General features: G+C 32.8%; 3 protein-coding genes across 3 annotated transcripts; 1 reads left to right on the top strand and 2 right to left on the bottom strand.

The window, feature by feature from the left end:
• Positions 1-9,884: 9,884 nt before the first annotated feature.
• Positions 9,885-14,719, bottom strand: EAE97_001133 (uncharacterized protein). The gene is made up of 3 exons (XM_038871643.1): positions 12,971-14,719; positions 11,216-12,922; positions 9,885-11,159 (listed from the first exon to the last, which is right to left on the bottom strand). Exons 1-3 carry the CDS (start codon positions 14,081-14,083, stop codon positions 10,740-10,742), a joined length of 3,240 nt encoding a protein of 1,079 aa, XP_038737544.1. The 5' UTR covers positions 14,084-14,719; the 3' UTR covers positions 9,885-10,739.
• Positions 14,720-16,817: 2,098 nt separating this feature from the next.
• EAE97_001132 (uncharacterized protein) lies at positions 16,818-17,658 on the bottom strand (the record flags this gene model as incomplete). The annotated part of the gene is made up of 2 exons (XM_038871642.1): positions 16,818-17,472; positions 17,531-17,658. 2 exons carry the CDS (start codon positions 17,656-17,658, stop codon positions 16,818-16,820), a joined length of 783 nt encoding a protein of 260 aa, XP_038737543.1.
• A 2,412-nt stretch (positions 17,659-20,070) lies between these two features.
• Positions 20,071-21,750, top strand: EAE97_001131 (uncharacterized protein; the record flags this gene model as incomplete). Its single annotated transcript, XM_038871641.1, has 1 exon — positions 20,071-21,750. One exon carries the CDS (start codon positions 20,071-20,073, stop codon positions 21,748-21,750), a length of 1,680 nt encoding a protein of 559 aa, XP_038737542.1.
• Between the last annotated feature and the right edge of the window lie 1,088 nt (positions 21,751-22,838).

Genomic DNA, 22,838 nt, shown 5'->3' with positions numbered 1-22,838 from the left:
GAGGTTGGACAAGCATCTCTTTATTTTCCCTCCACTTGTTTCCAGAGCTTTCGATGCCCGCCTCGAATGGTCCGAGCTTCTTGTTCAAATCACATGAGTAATTATTTTGGGATGGTGGGGGAAACAAGGCTCGAGCAAGGCTATCTATCCAACATACTACTAGATAGTTGACTACTCCTAGGGATCTAGATGTCTAGATGTCTAATGTCTAAATGATCTGTCTAAGTCTCTTTTATTACTATTTCTATAAACTATTCAAAGTTGACTTTTTACTCCAAAGTCTACTTTTACTCTTCCACACTTTTATACTTTTACATTTTACATCTCTAAAACAGGGACTATTGCAATCTCCAGACCCTTAGCCTAACTTAAAATTCAAGCGTGGTGTCTGATGCAAGGTTAAATTAGATAGATGCAAATCAATCATACATACATAGACTTCCGTCTGTCTTTCTTGACTGAAGTTTAGAACTTTAACTTAAAATCCTCAAATGTTTGACACCCAGAATTCAGTTCTTTTGTAGAATAACCGATATCCCTACATCTTGCACAACCCTGCATCTTGCACACTTTTATTTCTTTTGAAAATAATATTCTAAAAATGATATATAATCAACCAATCATTGAATTCTATTAAAAATAAAAATAAGAATACTATAATATTATTTCTTTTATATAAAATAATAAAATCATAATTACAATTAATAATTGAATATAAATCTCGATATCAAAACTATTAATATAAAATTATTATATATTAATTTATTTAATAATAGAAATAATAAAAGCTTGTTTTTAGAATATATTCTATAAATTTGAAGATCTTTTAATATAAGGAATCAAAAAAGCTAATTTTAATATCAAAAATTCGAAATTATATTAATATATAATAAGAGTTTTAATAAATAATTGTTTTAAAACAAAAATCTTTTAATAATTTAAGTATTAATAGTATTCTGAATATAATTAATTATATAATATAATTATTTATATATTAATATTAATAATTAATAATAAAGATACTATATTTTATATATATTTAGATATATAATCATTTTATTTTAAAATATTAATATTTAAAAATTAAAATTATATAATCGATAATAAAGAATTTTTATTCAAGTATTTTTTGAAAGAAAATCTTGATTTAAATTTTAATATTTAAACTTATAATTAGTATTAAATATTAAAAATAAATTTGAAATCTAATATACATTATAAATTCTTAGAACTATATAAAATTTAAAACTTTTTTTAGAAATAAAATTCTTTTAAAAAAAGAACTATAATATTTTGATTGAAAAAAATATATAATAAACTTTTCAATTAAAATATAAAGATTAATTATTTTAATTATTATTTTTTCTTATTTATATTATTCTATAATATAATTAATTATAATTTCTATCACGGATCGCACCCAATCGCAATTGCGATCGCTCACGTGCGCATTTGCGCACGTGCTCGATCACGTGTACATAGTTAGTATATAGGTGCGCTCTACAAGCACTTTGCTCTTGATTCTATAGTTATAAATTCTAAGGATAAATTATATCCTGTTTTCATAGTTCTTTTAAGACAAAGTGTTATATTATCTACAACTCTTTATACAATCACACAGTTATCTAATAATTATTCAAATAATATCTTATAATCATAATATCTTTTTAAATAAATTATATATCAATATTATTTATAAAAAAAAGATTTATTCTAATTAAAATTTGATAAAGATATTCTTTTAAATATATAGAGTTATAAATACTATTATCATATTTTCTATACTATCCGATTTAGATTACAACCTATTCACCCTGAAAAGCTTATATTGTTCACCTATTAATTGAGCTCCTATATCCAATAATAATCAATCTCAAAGGGATAATAATAATAATTCTTACAATTCTAATGTAAATATAGATAGATATAGAAAAAGCAAAGAGTATAAAACCAATTCCTTAATTAAAATATTAATTCTTAAGGGTAATAATTTAGAACTAGTTCTTTAAAATTATAAAGAGTAAATATTGATAATAAAAGTATTATAAAACGAAATTGCAAAACTTTAATTAGTATTACTATAATATAATTCTAATACCATTTGTTTGTTTTATTTGCTTATATAGCAATAATAATATTATACAAATTCCCCTGAGAATTACAAAATTTGGATTTCTGATATTTCTATTACCTTTATTGAAAAAATATTTCTTATTTCTAAAAAAAAGAAAAATAAGAAAAAGATTTATTTATAAAATTAGTTTTTATAATAATCTCTTTTTTCTTTTGAAAATAATCCTTATTTACTAATAATTGTACTCAATTACAATTTATTGTTTTACTGAATATTCAATTTTCATTTTGATATTATTCTTATAGAAAGACTATATATTCCAAAGTTTATTAATTTTTTATTCAAATTTAAAAATAGTATGAAATCAAAAGCAAGCTTATAATAACTATTAATTATAAAGTAATTAAAGCTATATATAATATTGTTTATTATAAAATTGCAATACCGATTTTACATAATAGATTAGATAAAAGGGAAAGCTTAAAAATATCTATACTCCTTATATATACAAATCCCCTACTTGATAGAACTCCAATTGATTAATGAACTCATAGTAATATATAAGAACCCCATAGAAATCAATTATATACGAATTGAATATGAACATTAGATTATATTTAATAATATTTAAAGAAGTAATTTCATAGTATAATATCAAAAATTCCAATTATTTACTATTCAAATGGAGATTACGAATAATAAGACTCTCTTCCACAATTTGAAAAGAAAAATATTCGATTTTCTTTGATAAATAATTAGTTTATATATTAAAGATTATAATATTATTAAAAAACTAGTCAACAAATTTACAGAAATTGATAAGCTTGAGATTATTATTCAAGAATGCAATCGCTATTAGTTAAATAAGGAAATATTAACTAAAAAAGCTAATACTACTATCTTTACACAAAATATATTCAAAGATATAATTTGAATATATATCAATATAACCCCATTTATTCAGATTCATTCTTAATTTATTCCTTATATTTTTATTAATTATATAGAAACCTTTAAGCTAAATAATACCCTAGCTCTAGGAAATAGCTTTACCCATAATTTCACATTCCCTGCTATAAAAGCTAATTACAATACTATTCCCCGTATAGACAATTTTAGTATTATAGTAGAAATCCAGGAGACTAAAGAAATTAAAGATTTTTATAATACTAAGAAAAATGCTAAAAAGAATTTAAACTTAGAGGTTTAAATGGAAGCTATTGATTTCATTATAAATATAGAAAATCAACATTTAAATCAAAATATTTAAATTAAAATTCCTATTTAAATGTGATTTGGGATATGAGATTTCTCAATTTGATAAATCTACTCTATATATTCTCGAAGAATGAATATTCCTATAATATTTAATTTCTTATAGATTCTAGAATAAATGATTATACTTTTATTAATAAGATATTTTTTTTATTACTATTTTCTATATTTAAATCTTGTATTTTATTATTTAATACTATTATTAAAGTCAAAAGCTATAATAATATAAAAAGCAAAACTATCACTTATTATACATTCCTTAATTTTATAATTAATATCTAATAACAATTATATATATTATTCCTTATTATCAATTTAGATTTATATAATATAATTCTAGGTTATATATAAATAACAAAGGCTTAAATTAAGCTAAATTACTTTAATTAATATTTCGATTAATTTATGGAATATTCTCCTATTATTTTTTTATCAAAAAATATATCTTTGATTAGGGATAGCCTATAAGCTTTTAAAATTAGTTATTTGATATAATAAAATATTAATAATTGGGATACCTAATTAAATAAAATATATTATAAATAAAATAATAATCGATAGAATATAATAGCAATTCTATTAAAAATATTTTTTATTCTTTTTTAGAATATTAAGAAAATATTTTCAATTTCTATCAAAACTTAAGTTCTAGTAAATCTAGAAAAAAAATCTGTTTTCCTTAAAGTCCCTATCCGAGCTATATATAAATCTTTATCTCTTTATATCTTCGATATATTCAATATCTATATACTCAAACTAATACAGTTCCAATTCACTTATAAAAAAAATAAGAATTATAAAATCTTTATAATAATATATAAAGAAATCAATTATATTATATCACTTTGATATTCTAATCAAAAAATTAAATACTATTTTGCTATTGCAATTATTATTTTGAAAAATTCTAAATCAGAAATTATAATTACCCTCAATTATATTATTATAGATATTAAAATAAAATCTTTAATTCTTATAGATTATCAATTATATCACTAAGCATTTTTTAAATACAAATTCAATATTCTATTTTTCTTCTAATTATATAATTATAAGATTATATTAAAAGAAAAAGATAAGAAAGCTCTCAAATACAATCTTTTATATAAGATATTACTTAAATAATTGGAAATTATTAAAAAATATATTACTAAAAATCTAATTAAAGAATTTATAGAATCTAATTAAACCCTATTCACAATTCCAATCCTTTTTATAAAAAAGCTAAATGAAAACTTATAGTTCTATATAGATTTTCGATTATTCAATTTTTTAATATACAAAAACAAGTACTCTTTACCTCTTATTGATAAAATACTTATACGATTTATTGATATAAAGATATATATCAAATTGAATATTTAATAAATATTTCATTATATTTATATAGATTTTATTTTTAAAAAATATATTACTTTTTGTATTTAATATAGTTTTTATAAATACAAAATTTTATTTTTTGAATTAATAAACAATCCTGTGATTTATTAATAATATATAAACAATATTCTATTTGATTATTTAAATAACTTTTATATTATTTATCTAAATAATATTCTTATATATTTTAAAAATGAAGATAAATACAAAAAATATATTAAATATATTCTCAAATAATTTAAATTTATTAACCTTTAAGTAGATTTCAAAAAATGCGAATTTAACATTAAATATATTAAATATTTAGATTTTATTATCTTTATAAAAAATATATAAGTCGATTTAAAGAAGATTAAAATAATTACTATTTGAATTTACTCTATTATTATAAAAGGTATTCAATTATTTTTAGGTTTTTATAACTTTTATTACTAATTTATTAAGGATTACAGTATAATAGCAAAACCTTTTTATAAACTTACAAAAACAAATATCAAATTCTATTTTAACAAAATCTATCAAATTATATTTGATATATTCAAAAATAAACTTATCTCTACTCCTCTTTTATAATATTATAATTATATATTATTCTATATACTAGAAACCAATATATCCAATAATATAATCGCTAGTATACTCTTTTAGAAATATAATAACAAATAATTATTAGTTACCTACTTTTCGAAAACAATAGTTATTATTGAGCTGAATTACAAAGTTTATAATTAAGAAATACTTATAATTATCAAATCCCTAGATTATTAGAAAATTGAACTTATTGGTTTATTGTATCAAATTAAAATATATATTGATTATAAAATACTTGAGTACTTTATATTAATAAAACAGTTAAATACTTAATAAACATGCTGGATAAAATTATTAATCAATTATAACTTTATTATTATATATTATTCTAAAAAGAATAATCTATTTGCAGATATGCTTATATACTATATTAATGAGTTGGATTAGTAGAATAATATTAAAAAGAAGAATCACTTATAATAGTTTATAAAAGATGATTAGATTGATACTAGAATTATGTGTGAATCCTTTTGATAAGAATTAAATGTAATCGCAAACTTTAATATTAGTACAATATCCCTGCTTTTTGATATAATTAATTATATTATTGAAGAAAATAGATCCCATTTAAGTTTAAAAGCTTTATATAATTAAGTAATTAGATTATATAAGTATTTCATTTTTGAAAAAAAATTATTACTTTATAATGATTATTTATATATATTGGATATTAATAATCTATAAATTTACTTGATTCACAAAGTTTATAATTTAGTTTCTATTGTATATTTTAGTATAAAAAAGATTTATTTTCTTTTAGTAAAATAATATTATTAAAAGAATATAATTAAAATTATCGATTAATATGTATGGAATTATTATAAATACAAGTATAGCTCTATTTCAAGAGATTGTATTCTTAATCTTCTCCACCCACTCCCTATTCCTATATAAATGTAGTAATATATTATTATGGATTATTGTAGTTTCAATAGAAATAAGTATAGTTATAATAATATATTCGTTATTATTGATTAATTAACTAAATAAGTAATTTCAATATTTTGTTATAAGTTAATTGATTTAAGAGATTAAGTCCAATTATATTTATATTATATATATAGATACTATAATTTATTTGAGTTTATAATCTCTAATTATAATTCTTAATTTATATCAAAATTCTGATAAGAATTTAATAATATTTTAAAAATATAAGTTAAACTATCTACCACTCATTACTTATAAATTAATAATTAGACTGAGATTTATAATCAATATTTTTAATAATACTTGCAATCTTTTATAAGCTATTATTAAGATAATTAATCTAAATTCCTATTAATGATAAACTATACTCAGTTTACACTTTCTTATAAATTATTAAATAATCAAATTCTATATAAAACTTTGTATAACCACCTACCCCATAATTCCTAGGATTAGAAGTTTAATAATATTACATTTATTAATAATTTGAATATAACAAATACTAAAGAATATATTAAATATAATAAAATAGCACTCAATTAAGTAAAAGAAAATATTTTATAAATATAAAAGAAAATGTCTCAATTAATTAATTCATATTGCTATTTAATTAATTTTAATATAAAAGATTATATATAGCTTAGTATAAGAGATTTTTCAATATAATAATCTTCCAAGAAACTAGATTATCTGATTTAGAGAAGATTTAGAATTATTAATCGAATCAGAAATTCCTTTCAACTAAACCTATTGCTTATTATAAAAATTCATTTTGTATTTCCATCCAGTAAACTTTATAAAGTAATAAACAATTTATTTTTTAAATAAATATTCGAATTACCATTTTTAATTAATATTATTAATAATATTAAATAGAAAATAGAATATATTCTAACTATCAAGAAAGTATATCAATAATTTAAATACAAAATATTATAACTAAACATTGATAATAATTTTATTTAATATCTCATTTCTGATTTTAAAACTGCTCTATACTTCCTTTACAACTTCTATCTATAAAATCCCTCTCTACCAGGCCCCCCTATATACTTACTCAAATGGATTCGCCTCTATAAAAATAAAAAGAATAATTATAACTTTATAAATAATAATCAATATATAAATAAAAAAAATAAAAAAAACTTTTTTTATTTATTAAATTAATAAAAAAATCATAATCTTATAAATAATTAAAAATAACTAGATAAAAACTATATTCTTAAGTTAAAAACTGAACAAAAAAGTTTTTCCTTAAATTAATAAATTTAAAAAAGATTAAAAAGATAATTTTTGTAAATAGTAACAATTATAGTCGGATAAGATATAATAACAAAGGCTAGATAATTTAAATTAAAATATCAGTTGAGTTTTTAGTTAAGAGTAATAATAAGAAAAGAAAGGATAATAATAAGATAAAAAACAAAATAATAACTAATCATAATTCGAATAGTAATAGAAATGAGCTTGTATTCAGTTTTCTTTATTTGTACCCGTACAGCTAACAGATTAGCTTTTACCTGAATTAAAGCCAGCTGATATTGTTGCTCTAATTCTTCTTTTTACTCTACCACTTCATTTATTTGATAATCTATATCTTTTCGAATAAAAGTAATTAAAAGTATTTCTTTTGAAATACAATATTTTAAATCCTTTTACAAATTAAGCTATTACAATAAAATTAATTTTACTAAAATCTAGTAAAGTTACAATTTATTTTTATTATATTGCCATATTTAGCAATAATCAATTGGTATTGAAGAAATAGATTATAAGTCCTCCCTGTAGATAAACATTTGCATTTATACTTTGTGGTTAAATAAAACAAATAATAAGTTTAATTAGAAATTTGGTCAAAAATATGATAATATATATTATTACCTTTTCCAGATATATAGCTGTAAATATAGTTGATACAAATCCAATTGTTCTTCTAAACACATTGTTTCCATAGAAGCATTATTTTCTTGAGTAATCTTTTGCTAGATAACTCGAACTTATCAATATTTTGGTGACAAGGTTTATATTTAAATATATAATTAGATTAATTCTAATATAAAACTTCTATAATCTCCTCCCTGATTATCTTTTCCCCTTTATTTTCGATATTACAAAAATGATATACTATTAAAATCAATTTGTCAGCAAACTTTTATTTGTAATTATTTATATAATTAATTAAAAGGATTATATTTCTTTTTTGAGTTTTATCTTAACAAATAATAAAGTGAATACATTCATTACATATATCAAAAATCGATTTTATTTTTAAGCATATTATCCTTAATAATTGTAATTACACTTATTAGATAAACTAATTATATATCAGAAATAAATAAAAGAAAAGTTTACTTATACATCTTTTCTCAATTAAAATTATTATTCTCATAATTATCCTTCTTTTCAATATTATTATTATACTCACTTTCATCTAATTTCTCCTTAATAAAATACTTGCCTTATATAATAAAAGAAGTAGTCGCTCTTTTCGCTATAAACTATAAAAAAAGTATATTAAATAAAGCAAATAGAAAAGATAATAAACAATTTACCATCACACATACCGCCTCCTATTACTTTATTTATACTAATAATAATTTGCTCTTACTACTGCATTTTTTCGAAAATATAATAAACATATCGATTGAGAATTAATAAAAGAATAAATAATTAAAAAAGATTTCAGAGAAAAAGAAGAAATTAGAAAGATTTATATATTTCGAAAGATTCGATTATTATTAAACTACAAAACAGTTTCCTTCACTTTCTATGCACCTTCTCATTGCAAAAAAAGAAAATTCATATACACATTTGTTTACCACACCATTTTATAATATAAATAACAACGCCTTATTAAAATCACCAATACATATACAAAATAAATAATTTTGAAGCTTAAAAACAAACTTTTTCAAAAGAAAAGATAATATCACAAATTGCACCCAATTGCAATTGCAATTACTCATATACACATTTGCACACATACTCAATCACATATATATAATTAATATATAAATACACTCTACAAATACTTTACTCTCAATTCTATAATTATAGATTCTAAGGATAAATTATACCCTGCTCTCGCAGTTCTTCTAAGGCAAAGTGTTACAATTTCTAAATAATATATTATTTTAATATTATTTATTATTATTATATTATATATTTTCTAATATATAAAAATATAATTTTATAAATTAAATTAAAATATCAATTTTATTATTCTAAAATCTCGAAATAAATATTTTATTATATTTTAAAAAGTATTTTTAATTTATTTTTCTTTTTTTTAAAACTATATGAAAATTTAAAACTTAATATAAAACTTGATTATTGATATTTTTCGAAATTTCAAACTTTTGATTAATAATAATAATAATAATAATAAATACAAAAAACTATTTTTCAATTATATATATTCATTCTAATATAGGTTTTTATTTTATTATTAATATTTTAAAATATTATTACTCAAAATCGATTAATATTCAATTGAATATTTCAAATCTTTCAAATTCCTGATATTATCTTTTAATAAATATAAGATTCTATTGTACAGATTTTAAAATCATTATAATGATATTTGAATTTAATATCGATTTTTAGTTTAATAAATCAAATTGTGCAAGATATAGGGTTGTGCAAGATACAGGGATATCGGTTATACTTTTACCACTTTTCCTCCAGAAACACTGAATACACAACCAACACAATACGAACATGCAGGTATCAACATTCATATTTAATCTTATTATCATTGTCGCCTCCTTTCCTTTATCACCACCCTAATCTCATGCCTTGCCAATGTTCCATCCCATTTTGCCAACTGGCATTTCTCGACAATGAGCAAGTACCCAGTCTATGAGAACTTTGTATCTCCCATCCCATCTCCCCATTTCATATCCCACAAATATATACACAAGTATGAATGGCCTCCTCTCCTTGATCCAGTGACCCCTAAGACTGAACCGATAAATGTTCATCCCAACTCATTCTCATTCCATCCCCAAAATAAAACTAGCAATTATCTTCTCATTAATGATTCAGTAAATACGTATTATGCTGTATGCGATTCAAAACCCGAGTCAAAAGCAGAAATGCCAGCTAGCGTTTAGGCAGGCAAAAAATAAAGAAACTCCTCCTCAAAAATAACATAAAAAGGTATCCATCAATAATGCATGCGTGTGTGAGGGGTGCGCCACCACCTCCAGAAATATGTGCCCATTCAATCAATTCAAATCGTCAACTGGTGCGCTCGTCTGATGGTGCTTTGTCGTATAACAAAAAAAAAGTAGAAAAACACAAAAATGTTGAATGCAAAAGGGGTAAAATTCCAATGCAAAACAACAGAGATTGGGAATAGAGCGTCAAACGAAATGAACCATCCATAGCTATGCAAAAATGAAGCAAACAGCAAATAAACCACGATATGTGGATGATCCTTGAATGAAAAGGTGTCAGGGAACCTCATTAATCATTCGACGAATTATTATGAAAAGTCGTCATCTCCGCCACCTTCTCCATCAAGGACATCAACTCTCAAGACCAGTTCTTTGGTTTCTCGGGCAATTTCGAACGCGATAGGTGGTAGGCTTTGGTTCCAAGCTCGCCATTCTGCATCACCTTCGTCATCTTCTCTTCCCTCAATTGCAATTTCTCTGCCCTCCTCGCCTGCAGCCATGATCTTCTCTCTGCACCCAGAAAGTTTTGTCAAGACTGGTTGACATTGTGAGCGGAGCGCTGGACTGCTAACCATGGCTTCCTCAGTAGAAGCAACAACCTCACCAACAACACTGGCAATTGCATCAATTTGGGTTGAAATAGCATTTATGCCGCCTTCTGAACGAATGGAAGAGACTAGAGACTGAATGTTCTGGACTAAGAGCGCCGTTTGATCTTCAAGATATATCTGCGAAGAGTATTATTAGCATGAGTAAGTCCATGGGAGACTATTTAGTTCCATACCTTGAGATCTTCAATGTCACTATCTTGCGATCTGAGGCCAAATCCTGCCCCCATTGAGGCTGGCAGGGGACTTGGAGGACCACTTGGGGGACCTCGGGGCACTTGTAGTGCCAGTGGAAGTGGCTTTGCGCCTCCATTAACAGGCTCGGCGCCATTAGTCATTGGGCTTAAAGGATTTTCTCTAGGACTAGGTTCAGGTGCAGTTAAAGTATCCTTTACAGAACTCGTGGGAATGACGATTGACTCGCGAGGAGAATTGATTGTACTGTACATAGACGAATTGGTGCTAGCACGATTGTTTCCTAGACCACGGAATGGGCCAGGGACATAGTCATCAAAGCTTTCCCTCGGTAAGTCCTCGCTTTGCCTGTCGAAATTGTCTAAACTTTGACGTGGCGAATCCATGCTTTGTTTGCTATTATTCTTCAAGGGTTGAACATTCTCTATTGGTGGTTGAGGGGCTTCTTGCTGCGGTGGAGCATTCTCTTGCTTGACTTCACGTGATGCAAAGAATCCAAAGAGGCCTCCAGTGGAAGGTTTAGTTGTTGCGGGCTTAGGTTCAGTTGTTGTTGCAGATCTGGATGAGAAAAGTCCTCCAATGGTAGAGGGTTGAGCCGATACAGGCGCAGGCGCTACTACGTCGCTTGAGACTAAAGTGCCGTCACCATTGTCTTCTAGCTCTCCTGCAGGCGTAGGTCTGATCTTTACCGTCCGAACAAGCTCAACTACCGCCGTGGTAAGATGGGAAGCAGCTGCATCAAGCAATGAAACAGGCGAGAGTCCCTTGGCCCCAGCAAAATTCTTGGATGCGGTGATCAGATTATTCGCTGTCGCCGAGAGTCTAGACTTAAGCTTGACCTGCTTCTGGGCTAATTCTGCACTACTTTGTGGTGCTTGATCGATATCTTGAGAGATTTGTCGCACGTTGATAACTACATTCTTCATGTATTCAATGACCTTTTCAGGGTCGCTAGAGCGTGCAATCTGTAAAAGCTCATCAATCGAAAGTTGGAACTTAGTAATATGAATATCCTTGATAAGACCATTCTCTGCAGTAAACCCAGTGTCTTTTGCATACTTGGCTGCATCTTGTATCGAGAGGCCAATTGAAGATGCTCTCAGGGTGCGTAGCTGCGTCTTTGTTTTTGCATATCGATTTCTCCATTCTTTGACTTCATCCTCTAATTTGTTGACCATGGTCTCTAGTTGCTCCTCGCGTTCATAAGATGCAGTGCTTCGTTCGGACAACATCCTCATTTCGCGAAGGAACTCCTGGGCTTCACTTCGAACATCCTCGGTAATTTCTTGTTGCTCTCTGAGCTCTGCTCTGAGCTCTTCGTTTTCCCGTTCCAGATCTGCATCGCCGGATCCCATGCCTTTACCAGCGTCTACAAGAGCAATTTGCAGCTCTTCAATCTGAGTCTTCAGCTCTCTGTCCGAATTGGCTTGCGACTCCCGTGCTCGGTCAATCTCTGATTGTAGAGTGTCGTTAAGATTTTGCGCATCTGCAAGCTTGTTTTCGAGATCTATTCTGAGGTCTTCCCATTCCTTTCTATCCGCGTCTGCCGATGCATCCCTCCCCCTTTGCTGGTCCATAACAATATTAAGTTCATCATCCTTTCGTTTCAAGTCATCTTCCACGGAATCAAGTCGTTCTTGAAGCTCTGCGATTTGGGATTGGTAATCATCAATGAGTTTCTGGTCGATCTGCGAAGTTAGAATATAATTAGGGAAAGAAATGGGCATTGATCTTACCTCTGAACCCCCAATACTTTTCTTACTCTCTCGGTCTCTTGCAGCTCCCTCCAATCCGAAAGCATCCCCATCATCATCATCATTATCTTCAGGTCCACTCTCATCATCTTCAACCATAGTACTTTTGTTCGGCACAATAGTGTTACTTTGAAAGGTTTTTGGTGTCGGCCGACCGTAATCATTAGGTGGTATACCAGGCGAAGGTGGGATACCCAAACTACCATTTGGACCATTTGGCGGAGCCATTCTTGAACCATTGCGTGATTCGCTTCTCTCACTTCTCCTTTCGCTTCTTATTGAATACGGACCTATAGAGCTGGCGTCTGAAGGTCGGCGCATACGGCTTGGACCTCTAGGTGGCATATCTACAGGTGTCCCATTCCCATTCCTGCTTGGAGGTCCTCTTGTAGATACAGGACTACCCATGCGACTTCTATCACCAGCAGTAAATTGTGGAAACCTTCGCTCCAATTCATAAAACACATCTGTAGCTAAATCTCTAAACCTGGGCGGTGGCAGCGTAGACAACTTCTGGCGGGCCTGATTTCGTTTCGGGTGGAACGTATTTTTCGGCAACAAGTACGGCGGAGGTCCTTGATCATTTCTCTGTCCATTGGGAGTCCTTCTCCCTGCCTGCTGCCTTCGCAGAAGTTCATCAAAGACATCAGTACTAAGTTCCTGGAATTGAACAGGAGACAATCGTAGCAACTTGTCTCGCGCTCTGTTGGGTCTAGGATTCCCCTTCTCATCTCTCAATGACGCTGCTAGGTATCGTTTCAATGAGACGTAGTGCTCTGATAGCAAGGCCTCGAATTGTTCATCTTTCTTGTCCTGCCCACTCTCGCTTCCTGCGTATAAACCTGTGCCAATACTTGAACGACCGATAGAGCTTGGAGGAGATGGATTTCCTGGGCTACCACCGGAAGGACCTCTCTGTGGGAAATCCCCTCCATTCATTGTACCGTTTGATCCGCTCGAAATCGGCGGTGAAGCAAGTTGTCCGCGATTCATCTGGTAGGGCGAATCGTTATCGTCTTGATATTTTTCAATTCCTGACCATTCGTTGTTGCTTCCTATTGAAACTGGTGACAAAGGTCCATTGCGATTGTTCATCGTAAAGTCGCGGTTATGAATGGAATGAGCAACCCTTTGGACTCGGAGGATAGATCAGCGCAACCCTTCGATTATTGAAAAACAAGAGCGAGACACCTCGAAAGCTTAATAGCTGACGGTTAAGGTGCGAGAGAATGGTATATCGTGTTATGTGATCAACACATGCGATGCAGATAATTTCAGGCTGGAACAACTCTATAGTCTCCTTGAAACGAAGTGAATTGACAAGGTCGTTCGGTCAAAGCGAGATAGCGAAGCTGAAGGATTGGAAAATCGGGGCAATGAGAATGAATGGTGGTATTTTGAGGAATGAATTCGTCTTGGAATGGTAATGACTGTGTAACTGAATTGTTGTACAGCGACAATGAATTTACCTTGAGCAGGTAGGTAGTAGGTAGGTAGGTAGGTAGGTAGATGAGGAGAACAAATAAACTGTAATATGACGTTTCTACAATTTATTCTAGAAATCGCAATTCATAGGTTACTTTTGTTGAAAGAAGAACAGAGAATTTTGTTTGTGCGTAAGAAAGTAAGTAAGTACCGTTCCAATTCCGATGCAGAAAGTAAAGTGGTGGTGAATGGATAGCTGGCTGGCTGGCTGTCTGTCTGTCTGTCTGTCTGTCTGTCTGTCTGTCTTGATGCAGGTGATAGCTAAATTCAAATTCTGAGCAATTTAGAATATATCCTGGGGATTATTATTTTTCTCCAGTTGTCCCGCCAGTCAATCAAAATAGGTCCCAAAGGTCTCAAAAGATACTTTTCTCTCCTGAATCTTGGGTTCACCAGGTTCACCAGGTTCACTTTCGCGTTTAGGCTAGTGGTAGCTGCCTTTTGCGGAATTGAATGTGGTTGGTTTGTTTTTCAGGAACGCCCGTCGCCCAGCTTCCAGGGGATTTATTAGATTGGGTCGTGGGCGGGTATTGAGATGGAAAAGAAGGCCGACAAAGATTCGATACGTGAGTAGTAGTCGATCGATAAGGAAACGGCTTGAAATTAGGGGAAATTGAGTTTGGGGATACCGGTATTATTGATCAAGTTTGTTCAATATGTGGAAAGGAAAGCTTGAAGAGTTTAGTACCTAGTATAAGAATGATTTGTAACTTGGATATACATATTTCATATGTAAATGGAGGTAGAATTTCCATATTCCATTACTTCCATCTTCTACAAGGATTCTTTGCTACACATGAACAGCGACGCGGCGTAAATGTACGAATTATGTCATGCAAACGGTGATACAAGACAATTCAAGGCGAAACAGAAATTCTGGGCAAAAGGAATATCCCCAACTTCCCGCTCTGCACTTCAGCTCAGAGTACTGACTGAGTAGCTACCTGGTAGATATACTCGAGTGTACGATTATACGAGTGAGTATACGAGATAGATAAATATTCATCAGCTCAAAATCCCGAGGCCATTAAAGATTATCAACCCAGGAATGTAATCGCAATGCATCAAATGCGATCGAGGTGCATACCTACCTACCTATCTATAGTACCTACGTAGCCAAACTCCATATGTTCATAACATCTTCCCTCCAAATCCATCCATCCCTCAACCAGGAATCCCAGAAAATCCCCCAAAGTCCGAAGATCAGATCTTTCGCATGCATCCCGAGATTTGAAAGGAAAATCCGATTCTTCCATTTTCATCATTTCCTCATTTCCATCGCCAGCTGCAGCGATCACGAGCAAGGGGAACCCGCCATACGCGGCTTCGACTTGGTCCATCCACGCGGGACCTGGTTTGGATTTTACTTAGGTGGTGCATGGGTGGATATACATATAGCTTTTGCTACCTAGTTAGGTAGGTATACGTAGATATTATCTATAATTGGAAGAATAATGAATTCAAGTATGCAATTATTCGTCTGTATCACGATGAATTCCATTCCATCTACCGTACGCAGAAATATGGGATAAGTTATGTTACACCGCTTTTATTTTGTCACCAATAGAATCATTCTGCCTATACAAACTAATTCTGGCTAATGAAGGCGGTATAATTTATTAAATTATAAAATATCACACACATAACACATAACACAAATCCCCATATACCTCCCTTAAAACACCACACAACAAACAACAAACCTCAAACCCATCATACTCACTGTCAATCACAAATACAAGCCCAATATTCCCCCGTAGAAAAGACAGAGAAGAAGGCGTTTCAACCTATTTCAAGAAGTATCTCTGCAAAAAAATGTCGCTACATAATACCTTACCTTACCTTACATACCTAATAAACCCGGTCATTCGATTTCGATTAATCCAAGTGCCAATCTTATAGAATAGAGTCCTTTTCTGCTTCTAGATTTATCCCTTCTTCCATAAGTTCTAGACTATGGAGTAGAATTTTGCGAACTTCATTTAGCCTCTGGACGTTTTCAATCATTGGCCCCCCATACTCATCAATCTAATCCCAGTATATCAATTTCCTTGGCCTGTCTCTTTATTTCCCTTTAAGCACGCTTCAAGCACAGCCATGTTCTACGTATTAATTTCAACGGCTTCTAGGTCACCGGTCATTAGTATGTGAGTAGGTCATCATGCTAGGTACGAATCTGAACAAATGCATTATGCGATCGCGAGTGATATCAAGTATTTTATTCCTCTATCTTTCTTTCTGAGAAGACGCCCATTCATATAAAATCCCCGCCCTGAACGCCACAAGAAATGGGTATACCCTTCGTAATCTCAACGCCACTAAAAGAAAATCGTAATGCAAGTGTTCAAAACCATGCTAATGTCCATACTGCTGGTAGATTTGGCCATCTTTCCTGCCACTCTCCGATGATTTCCGGAACTCTTTCATCAAAGCCGGCCCTGCTATGGGCACTACCACTGTCAAACCCGGTAGGGTTGAGTTCCCTTTCCTCGGCAGCAGCCTTATTGAGGGAATCGGCAAGGTCAAGAATTCCCCTGCCGCCGACTAGAGCCTCTTCATGATTATCTTTGATATCAACATTGATGACATGCACTGGACGATTTAATGGGGAGCCACGATTGAGGAGGTCATCCACGACAGCATCCCAGCATCTTTCTTCACAGGTAATAACAACGTCAACAACACCCCCTTCTACTCCTTCGGCACCTTGATCTGTATTATGTTGTAGTCTTGGAACGCCGACTTGCCAATCTTGCCATCTCTCTGGCCCCCATTTTACTGATCTATTCCGCCCAAGCATATTCAAGATACCATTCGCGCGATAGAGACGCGGATCTTTAGATTCGAGTTCTTTATACATGCTATCATACGAAGTCTTGTTGAATTGGTAGACATTAGGTTGTGTTATGGAAGGTCCTGGCAATCTAACTAAAGAACCTGTTCCAAATGATATTACAGGGTAGTGAGCAGCAGCGAGACGTAAGTGTGATTCCATGGATCTGTGAGAGAATCATGTTAGATACAAACTGGAAGACATATGAGATATATTGAGTGTACCTATTGTTGTTGCTGGCACAAACAGTGCAGAATTTTAGTTTGAAGCCTCCCGAATCTACTCGTTCACCGTTTGACGCGAACTGAGATGTGCTACCGCCATTGGCAGTCGACACCGGAGCTTGAGACATGACTGTTGATGAATTGTAGTTGTTGTAAAATTATTATAACCTAGATATTTGCGGGGACAGAAGAAATTCGGCCACCTTTCGTCTCGACACGGGGTTCAAACTTCCAATGGTACCGAATTCAAGTTGTGGATATTACTGCAGAAGCTATGTTCAAAGTCAGCTACGTGTCAACACGCACAAATGTATGTGTTCTCATAAGCAGATCTATTTTGAAGAGCATTCAGATATTGTTAAGTTGCGTAAATAAAAATTGTGTCATCAGTTTTTAATAAGACAGCTCCAATAATAGGAATCATCAGGTTGCTACAGCGGGATGAGGGAGGAAGGGAGAAAAGAAGAAAGAAAGAAGACCAAAGAAGATATTGGTTTCTTTCAGGATATTGTACATACCAAACATTTCAGATTCTACTGCAAAGTTTCAAGTAGAGTGAGAATCGCAAGAGACATTGATTCAAGTCAAATCAAGAGTGATGTTGACGATAATGGTGTTGTATGATTGATTGTAATGTTGTACAAGTACAGCCGTAAAACATTGAAGAGCTTGAAAGCTTATTAATAATGAAGCTAAGAAAATTTTCGGTTAAGAGAGAGAAAGATTGAACCAATGATATTGAATTATGTTGAATAGCGTGCCATCCTGCTTAGCTCTTACGGAGAGTAGCACGTACAAGGTATATAATACTACTAGCTCGCTAAGTAGGTATCTAGGTATGGTATCGTAGCATCCAAAAAGATGAGCCAACTAGAAAGCACATGCTGATCAACTACTTCGTACTTGCAGCTTGTGGCACCCAGGTGCATGTTTACATCAATTTGGAGTTTGATTCTGGACATATGATTGGTTCTTCTGCAAGTCTGAAACGTTGAAACGGAACTTGGGAAGAAAAAAACGATCATTACCATGATTACCTACGTGTTACCGAAATAGAAACAGAAATGGAAATGGAAATGGAAATTATTCTGTAAAGGCATCAACGGAAAAGCCCACTCATCTCAAATTGATCAATCACATCAACAAGAAGCGGACTTTCCAACCCGAAACCGAAGAGAGCGCATGTATTCTCCATACCAAGTGACTTGTAAGCCACTCAACTCAACAACGAAATGAAAAGGTCAAAAAGAGTGAGGTGTGATGAGAGATGAGAGAAGAATGAAGAATGGAGATCGATGAGCGATGAGTGAACACACACATGTCTTGAAACTTCTATAATATATGCTTTGCCCTTACCTACTTCTCTCGATTATGATCAACCTTCCCAGCTTCTTCTAGGTATGGTATTGTACTCCGTTCAAGCTGGAGAGAGGTAGAAACGCCTTTGTATGACTTACCATTATCACTTTAGTACAAACTTCAAAACCCCAATCTTCTTCTTTTCCTTTCCTTTCTTTTTCCGATTTTTCCGTCTCTTTGCTCTTGTACTCTGGGGTAAATCTATCTGTACATCGATCGTATAACTCTTTTGATTCGAATTCGAATTCGAATACCTGCCTCTCCCTCCCTACCTATGTTCACAGTACCACCGTTTTCCTCCATCTTACCATCCACTCATACATCCCAGACTGCTATTTGCATACATTCATTGCCTAATTTCCATGTCAAATACTCGAAGTGTGCGGGGTCCCTTGTCGAAATCCACCCAAGAGAATTTTGAAAAAGGACCTCGAGCCTTGAACCCTCGGCGCTTCGTAGACAACTCACGCAGCTTCAAAGGAACTTCGCCTTAGTCATTTTACTTAGAGCGTTAATTCAAAGCAAAGCATCCCTTCGGCGCAAAGACTACTCTGTCGATTTGTGAATCTTCAAAGTCAACAATTTCCTGCATCTGCAATTCCAGAGACTCCTTTCTTTGCTCTTTGCTTCATTGTTTCGTTGGAGCCCTGTTGGTTTGTAATTGGATACCTTGAAAGTTGAAGGGAAAAGGTCTGACAATACGCACGAGCTTCCTCTGATCTTTTTTAACATTGAATTCGAACTCCAATCAACCTATACGCTCACACAAGTTCACAACCCACCTCAATTATTGACAAGCGCTATCAAGAATTTGACATTCGTCCCCTCAGTATTTATCCTTTTGCAACTGCGCGCCTGCCGCGCTAGCACCAACTCGTTTGAACGACTATCTAACATTCCTAATATACATCGTCGACGATACCTTTCTCCGTCTCATACTCGACATAATTGAAGTCAACCTCGGGCTTGCTCTAAGCGCTAGGGCCATTAGATCCTCCCTTCAATCTCAAATCTTGAACGGCAAGTGACTGTCTTTCTGCCGGCCTTCTTACTGCGAAATATAACGGCAAGCTTGCTGGGCAAGTAATTGTTCATATTGGGCCCATTTGTCTGAACCAAAGCATACAATTTTGTCCTCAAAGCGCAGCCTTCAAGTTGATCGCAAACACATTTGCTTCAATATGGCAGCCGTAATTTCTCCAACGTCTCCAGCTACGTCCCCACCACCAGTTAGTTCTCCCTCATCGAATCCTAACCATCCTTCCCTCCCACCTTTAAACACTTCACCAACCGCAAAGCGACCAATTCTGCAACGTCCTACATCTCATGCCTCAAAGAATAGGTTATCACAATACTCGAATTATTCTGCGCCGTCACGTTCGCGACCTCCTTCACATATCTTTCCAGTCTTTCATTCTAGCCTTTCATATACAACAGTTCGCGATTTCGCATACCCTTCTTTGCATCCTATGCACTATGGACCGCCTCTAGAGCCGTCCCAACCGCCATCGGGCCTCTCGACACCAGCTAGCGAGTCGCATAAACGATTGTCAGACCCTCCAACTTCATGGGATAATCGCGGATCTTGGGGACCTGGTCCATGGGGTGGTGATGGATTTATGAAAGGGGAACAATTGGCGCCTATACATTTTGGTGATGGACCACCATGGAGTGAAGATGAGGATCTACAAAGCCCGGTTGTCGTTAGTTCACGCCACAGGAAGCACAAATCGTCAGTGGGAGAATACGGAGGACATTCGCGTGGGAGAGGGAGAACGCCCAGGGATGGGGAGCGCAGAACAAGCATGCTAAGTCAAGAGAACTTTGAGGACGACGGAGGATATTTTGCCGGTGGGGGTGGTGATAATAGCGAAAGATATTATGTCAATGAAGGAGAGGAGGCAGATGGACCTGGTGGAGAATATGTTACATACCCCTCGGAGTTGGCAAGACGCTCAATGTTAGCGCCGTATAATGTTCCAGGTCAACGAGATTCCCACTTCGCTGGCCTTTTACCCAGTCGCTCATATACAGACGAGAGTGGCCAAGATTACCGCTCGGAGTCTGATGCTTCGAGTACTGCATCATCGCCCGGCATGACTAGACATGATGAATCGAGATATTCTCGTGATTATCAGTTTACAATTGCCTCGCCGGACGAAGAGATGCATGGTAAAGCCGTTGCATTATTTGACTTTGAACGAGAGAATGAAAATGAATTGCCTTTGGTGGAGGGACAAGTAATTTGGGTCTCATATCGACATGGCCAAGGTTGGCTTGTCGCAGAAGATCCCAAAACACAGGAAAGCGGTTTGGTTCCTGAAGAATATGTTAGGCTACTGAGAGATATTCAAGGAGGCTTAAACAGTTTAACAGGACAAGTTGAGCTTTCTAGTCCCGTGGGAGGTGACTCAGGTACACCTACTCAAGCGGAACACAACCAAGCATTCGGACACAACCCAAGTTCGAGTAATGGGAGCAATGGGTATCAACAACCTGTAGTATCTACCTTCTCAACATCCTCTAAAGATTTACACCTATATCCTCAACATCTTCTGGGAACACAGGCTGGTCAAGCTCCACCTCAAGTTATACATTATCATGGGCAACGAGGTGGCAGTCAAGCCAATACGCCTACTATACCTAGCTCTCATGAGGGTCTCATAGAACGACCTAGTAGTCGAGAAGCTAAAAATGGGCAGCTTGAAGAGCAGTCGAATAGTAATACAGCACCTATTGAATCCACTCATATAGATCCGGAAGTAAAGCTCTCACCATCAGTCGCCGTTCAAGACGCCGAAACTCCCCTCGATTCTTCTAATGATACAACAAACGAGACACACGAAACTTCGGCTCGATAACCCAAGCTCAAACATACATTGCTCACGAGTATTATGAATTAGTAGGCGAGATGGAATATGAATTTCGGGTGGGATTCTTCGGATTTTGATAGTGATACCAGTTGATTGGATGGATGTGTGTGCCATATATGATACGTTATTATAGGAATTGAATTGAATTGAATTGAATCCATTGGGAGATTGGGAGATTGGAATGGATTATCTAGATTTTCTAGAAAGGGAGTGCAAAGGAAAAGGAACTTTCTGATATGTCTTATTTCTGTGTCTGTGATGCTATGTAGGAGTAGGATGAATTGGGAAAGGAAGGGAAGGGAAGGAAATTCTAGGGGCTGGTGGATTAGCATGATTTTGATGATGGATGAATGAATGGATGGATGGATGGATGGATGAACGGATGGGGTCTAATGATGCATTTTTTGATAGGAAGAATTATGCTATAACGTTTTTATGTGTTCATGTTTTACGTAATTTTTTTTGGTCCGTGTGTTTGTATTGTACTTTATTGTTTTGAGTATGAGTATGCGTATGGATCTATATACTTGTACTCTTTGATGCATCTTAAAATTGTTGTATATATACCTATACTTTTGAAGGGGGTGTGGGTGTGGGTGAGGGAGCAAGAAGAGGAAAGAGGAAATAAATCCATGACTCGGATATTTGAATATCTATTTAGATAGCTAGGTATCCAGGGAGTACTTTTTTCTCTCCTCTCGTTTCTGATGCGTTTTTGTGAAGTGGATGCGAATGCGAATGCGAATGCAGATGTGATTGGGTACTGGGCACTAGGTATTGCATACCGCGTAGCTCGTAGCTCGTATGCGTGTGGTTGGTTAGTGAGTAGCGATTCCTGGGTGAGTGAGTAGATATAGGTACCTAGTAGCCACTAGACTTGTTTCAGGAGAAGAAGAAATATTGGGGGTTTTTTAAGGTATTGGATTATTGGATTATTGGGCTATGGGACTATGGGGATTTCAGATCATGAGATGAGATGGATTCCCTACTGACTTTGGACTTAGATTTGGACTTGGATTTGGCTTTGGACTCGGGGGATGAGAAATGAGAGATGAGAGATGAGAGATGTATATTAT

This window comes from Botrytis byssoidea (assembly GCF_014898295.1).
Source record: "Botrytis byssoidea strain MUCL 94 chromosome Unknown BBYS_002, whole genome shotgun sequence".
NCBI lineage: Eukaryota > Fungi > Ascomycota > Leotiomycetes > Helotiales > Sclerotiniaceae > Botrytis > Botrytis byssoidea.
Note: the sequence above shows the minus strand (reverse complement) of the source record. Positions and strands in the feature narration are given on the sequence as shown.